The sequence below is a fragment of the Neltuma alba genome, unplaced genomic scaffold (assembly GCF_004799145.2).
Source record: "Neltuma alba isolate B1F8T4 unplaced genomic scaffold, ASM479914v2 tig00005979_pilon, whole genome shotgun sequence".
In the NCBI taxonomy this organism is placed as follows: domain Eukaryota; kingdom Viridiplantae; phylum Streptophyta; class Magnoliopsida; order Fabales; family Fabaceae; genus Neltuma; species Neltuma alba.
In genome coordinates, this window is record NW_021634304.1 from 133,402 (window position 1) to 139,040 (window position 5,639).

The following is a 5,639-nucleotide window of genomic DNA, read 5'->3' on the forward strand; positions in this document are numbered from 1 at the left end:
AGATAAATGGTAATGCGGTCTACCCATTCTATGTCTTGCTTTAGTCTCCATCTATCGATCACCTTATCAATCAGTCATTTATCGATAATATAATCGAACATTGCTTCATAGCTCTACATGCAAATAATTATTTTAGTAGCTTATCGATCACCTGATCGATAATTAGCACATCGCTTTTAAACCATGATTCTTCGATCACTGGATCGATAATCTTATTATCGATAATATGATCGATCACCGCACTTCATGTTTACCTTGTTTTCACATAACGTGATCGATAAATCAGCTTTTTGGTTTTACAAGAATAGATCTTTTTATCGATAATATTATTGATCAACCTTTTATCGATCACCTGTTCGATTAATCCACATAGTCTGTGTTTTTCGCTGAATATATTCTTACTCATTGTTTATCGATAACCTTATCCATCATCCATTTATCGATAATTTGTTCGATCATCAATGACTAAAGTTTCATTTCTGTAACACTTGGATTATCGATAATCTGTTCGATCAACAAGTATTCGATCACTTGTTCGATCACTGTACAAATTCATTTCATAACAGCATTTCACGATGATTTCGAAATCTTTTATCTTTTTATCTTCAAGCTTTTCTCAGCCTTCTTTTTACACATAACTCTCTATTAAAAGGATACGAAGGCAAACGTAACGTGAAAAGGTTTATTCTTGCATAAATCATTTTTTGGTCACTATATTCATGCTTCATCATTTATCGATCATTTCTTCGATCATCACATGATCCATAACCTATTCGATAATTGCATATATCTGCTATATCTTTTCTTCATATAATTAATCGATAATATGATCGATCAAAGGATTATCAATCAAGGCATCGATTAAGTAAGTTTATCTTACTTTCTGAATATCTGAAGATCTGATGATTGATTCCATGTTTTCCAATTTATTGTTTCTAAAATTATCAGATACTTATCACTTGATTTGAGGAAGATTATTTCAGGTAAAGAGTCACAACAAATTTATGATGTGAAGAATCGACTTTCATTAGGAGCTTCCAACGGCTAGTTTCAACGGTCATATTCTTTAAGCCAAACAGGAAGAAAATGCTCAACGGTCAAGTACCCAACATCATCCATAAATAGAAGAGCATTCAAGACAAAAAGAGAGGAAAAGAGTTTGAGCTTACAACATCAAATGCTAAAATGCCGAATCAACATATTCTCATTTAGAGCTCCGAAAGAAAACTCCCTGTCTCTGTGCTCCATAGACGAAAACATATGTATCCGTAAGATAGAGAGGAGAGTTTCCCAAAACGTGCTTAAGATTCATCTATCACTTCTTTGAGAGAATAAATATTCAATCTTCATTATCATTATTAGATTGTATCCTTACGGTGAGTAAGGGGGAGTATTTACCTCGGTGTGAGGTTGCCGCTGAATAGACTGGTTAGTCTAAGAGTTGTAAGTAGCGTCACAAGTGCCTGAATCAAACTTGTGGTTGTAGTGGTTCTCAAGTACCCGTGTTAAACTTGAGGGAGATAGTTGATTGAAAATCTCAGGGGGAGCCTGGGGACTGGACGTAGGTCAGTGAGGACCAAACCAGGATAAATCACAGTTTGCATCTTCTCTTCCCTTACCTTTTTATATTTCCAGCTAAACCATTTTACTACTGTGATTATGCTTATGTCGATTCATTGTTTTTATACTCAGAATTTCTTATGAATTTCATTACATTGTGAAAAGGTTTTTAATTTTAATTAACACCCAATTCACCCCCCTCTTGGGTGTTCAGCCATTCTTACATTTGGTATCAGAGCAGGTCACTTGTTTAAAGGATCTAACGATCTCAAGTGCAAGGATCATGGCTGACTTTGAAGGTTTTGATTATACAATTCCACCATTTCTCAAAGATATTGATTTTTGGTTTTGGAAAGCTCGTATGATACGATTTTTGAGAACTATTGATTTTGATATGAGATATGTTTTAACAAATGATTTTGTTATTAAACGAAGAAATGATTGGACCGAAAAAGAAAAGAAAATGTTTTCTTTAAACATTCGAGCAATGAAAATTCTGTATAGTGCTTTAACTGAAACTGATTATGAGAAAATTAGATTTTGCTCTACTGCCAAGGATATTTTGGATACTCTTGACTCTTGTTATACTTCTAACACTTGTGTTGAAGCTAAATATGATGGCAGTTCATTTGAGACTGATCAAGAAGAGGATACACAATCATCCACTCTCAGTGAACAAATAGAAGTCGAGATCGAAGAAGGTGAAATCACACAATACTTCCATAAGGCTGTCAACACAAAAGAACAAGAGGAAGATGAGCATCAAGAAGAGCTCAATATGGACGAATATGATGAATCATTATTTGGAGCTCAAGATGCACTTAAGGTAAATGGCTCCAATTCTTCTCCTACACTACTTATGAAAAATGATTTTGAAAGTTTGCATAAAACTGTTGTTCAACCAGTCCTTGATTCTATTTTCAAAAGTAAAAATATTTTTAATCATGCTAGAAAATTTATTGGGAAGAAAGAACTTACAAAGAGAAATCATTTAAGATTGCATTCTTTTGACCAACGCAATATTTGCATAAAATCTCATAATGGATATCATTCTGTTATTTGCAATTATTGTGGTAAATCAGGTCATATTTCTCACGCATGCTATTTTAGAAGAAATCCTAATGTGAGAAATAAATGTGTTTGGGTTCCCAAAGGACAAGTAAAGTCCAACGCTAACACTCAAGGACCCAAAGCAAAATGGGTACCAAAATGTCCTTCTAGTATTTTAATTTTGCAGGATATTTCTAAGAACGGACATATTGGCCTAAAGAAGAAGAAAGTGCCTAAGAGAGCTACTCACATGATCAATATGAGAACTCTTAGAGCACCCATTGCTGGAATTACAAAGTCCAATCATAGGAAGCAATGGATACAAGCCAAAGGAGTACATTGCGCCTCAAGGATGGACTACCACAGTGTAAAATTCGATTACCTTGAGGAGAACAAGAAACGGAGGATCTCTCAAGCATTAAGCAGAAGACTTCTTGAGTCTACATTTTATGAGAGAATATTGCAAGCATCTAAAGCAAGGAATCAAAAGTCTTAACCTCACAAAAAGGTGCATTGGGTATGCAAAAGCAATCCTCCAAGTACCTAAGAAAGAAGGGAGAAAGCCTTTCCTCAAGATTGTGACCACAAAGGAATTGATGAACAAATCTTGAGAAAGTTGATCTGGTATGGTTTTTGGTGCTGAACGTGGAAAGAAGAAAAATCAATGCTAATGCATCAAAATCAAGCAAGCTGCCACAAGGACAAGAGAAAATATGGTGATATCTAATCTTTACCCTTTACTGTGCTGATATGAAATTCATATTTGGGTAATGAATGCTTGTTCCTTGTTGCATTCCATTAGCAATCAATCTTTTATGATCTTCAAGTTATTTTCTGATTGCTAAATGGACCGAAAATAAAATTGTGCATAATTATCTGTGTTTGTATTTTCAAATGCACAATCCAAATTTTTTTTAAAAACTTATTGTGAAAGTGCATACAAATGATTTCAAAGATATTTATTTTCGTTTTGCATTCAAATGATTTTTAAAATTGGAAGTTAATATTTTGAGTGCTAAAAGTCAGAAATGCTTCAAATCCTTCTAACAGAGTTTTCTCCATCTCTAATGTGTTAATTCTTGATTTTAATGTGCTATCCTATACTTGAACTCCCAAATTCTATTCTTCAACAAGTTAGACCTTCGTCTAACAAGTTAACCATCCATATGAGTTTCAAGTCTATCCTTACAAAAAGATTCCAATACGGCAAAACCTTATGCTTAATGTGTTTATCCTTATTAACTGAGTTATTCCAAGCACGATTATGTGATTAACCATTTCAATGGAATGACTCGTATAGCTTCTAGAATCTATTTAACCTACTAGTCATCTGGACTAATGAGTTAATGTACTTCATTATTCAAAAATCCAGTATTTGAGTGTGAGCAAAGTCTTTGAACCTCCATCGTGAAAAGCCTTTCGGGTAACATCTTATCCATATGACTTTTACTCTCAGAAAAACTCTTTAATGTGTTAATATTGTCATTTGACATGTTATCCGATCTGATCTTACAAATTGAAGCTATATGATATTTTCCCTCAATTTGTTGACTTCCACATTTTTTTTAAAACAAAAGTATTTACTTTTAACAAGTTTTTTAAAAACCTTTGTTTTCAACATTCATATTTTAAACAAGTGCGTTAAAAACCTTATTTCAATGGAAGCATTATTTATCTTCTAGCTTCATGTGCATATTTTTACATAACGCTCATGATTTGAATAAATCATCGTTTTCAAATTCATGATCATTCATAGCTAACCTGTTTTCATGCAAGCTATTAGTTTTTCATAAAGTTGATCTGATCAAATCTGATTTCAAAAGAATTTATGATTGATGATCTTTTAGTTATAAAAATCTTTTGATACCTTCCTTGCTCAGAAATCATATGGTTTAATCCATATAAGAGCATGAGAGTCATTATAGCTAACATGGTGTGGACCTAAGAGAAGTTGGGTACCGAAGAACTAATATTTGTGTTGTAGGTATCCTAAAGAATTATAAGATAAAATTCTCTTGATGGAGATGTCAATATGGGAGAATTGAATTTCTTCCTCGGGTTGCAAATCAAACAGAGGAAGAATGGGATCTTCATATCTCAAACAAAGTATCTTAGAGAACTTCTAAAGAAATATGGTTTGGAGCAAGCCAAGAGTACAAATACACCTATGAGCTCAACTATATCATTGGACGTGGACGAGAATGGCAAGGATGTGAACTTGACTAAATATAGAGGGATGATTGGATCACTACTCTACCTCACAGCAAGCAGACCAGACATTCAGTTTAGCGTAGGAATGTGTGCCAGAGATCATTTAGCTCCCAAGCAATCATATGAAGAAGCCGTCAAGAGAATCCTCAGATATCTTGTCGGTACACAAAGTTTGGGAATCTAGTATCCGAAGAAAGGCGCAGAATATCTAATAGGATACTCAAATGCTGATCACGGAGGATACAAAATAGATAGAAAAAGCACCAGTAGACAATGCCAATTCCTAGGAGGCTGTCTTGTTTGTGGTCTAGTGAGAAACAAAACACTGTGGCCATATCTTCTAGAGAATCAGAATACATTGCCATTACCAGCTATTGTGCTCAAATTTTATGGTTAAAACAATAATTACAAGATTTGTGAATCAAGTTGAAGGAAATCCCAATCTTGTGTGACAACACAAGCACAATTAGCCTGTTTAAGAATCCAGTCAATCATACCCGAACCAAGAATATTGATGTTCGATATCACTTCATTCGGGACCATGTTCAAAAGAAAGATGTAGAAGTACAACTCATTCCTACTGAATATCAAATAGCAGACATTTTCACAAAGCCTCTCGACCAACAGAAGTCCAAATACTTCAGAAGAGAATTGGAAATGGTAAATCCCAATGAGCTGTAAGAAATTCTGCATTACTTCTTTATTTTGAGTATTTCGATTTAATGTTTTGATAATTAGAAGACTGACTTAAGCATCGAAGAGGATAGAAATTTGTTGTGTAGGAAAGCTCTGTTTTGACGTCAAAAAACAGAGGTGAA

The 5,639-nt window shown here is 34.1% G+C and overlaps 1 protein-coding gene across 1 annotated transcript; it reads left to right on the plus strand.

Annotated features, from left to right (window-relative positions):
- The first annotated feature begins 4,642 nt into the window (after window positions 1–4,642).
- LOC114749204 (uncharacterized mitochondrial protein AtMg00810-like) lies at window positions 4,643–5,005 on the plus strand. Its single transcript, XM_028937699.1, has one exon. The coding sequence runs from the start codon at window positions 4,643–4,645 to the stop codon at window positions 5,003–5,005; it is 363 nt and encodes a 120-aa protein (XP_028793532.1).
- The last annotated feature ends 634 nt before the right edge of the window (window positions 5,006–5,639 follow it).

What these genes read in the sequence shown, in the direction of transcription:
- LOC114749204 (XM_028937699.1), top strand. Translation starts at nt 4,643, where the DNA reads ATGGGAGAATTGAATTTCTTCCTCGGGTTGCAAATCAAACAGAGGAAG.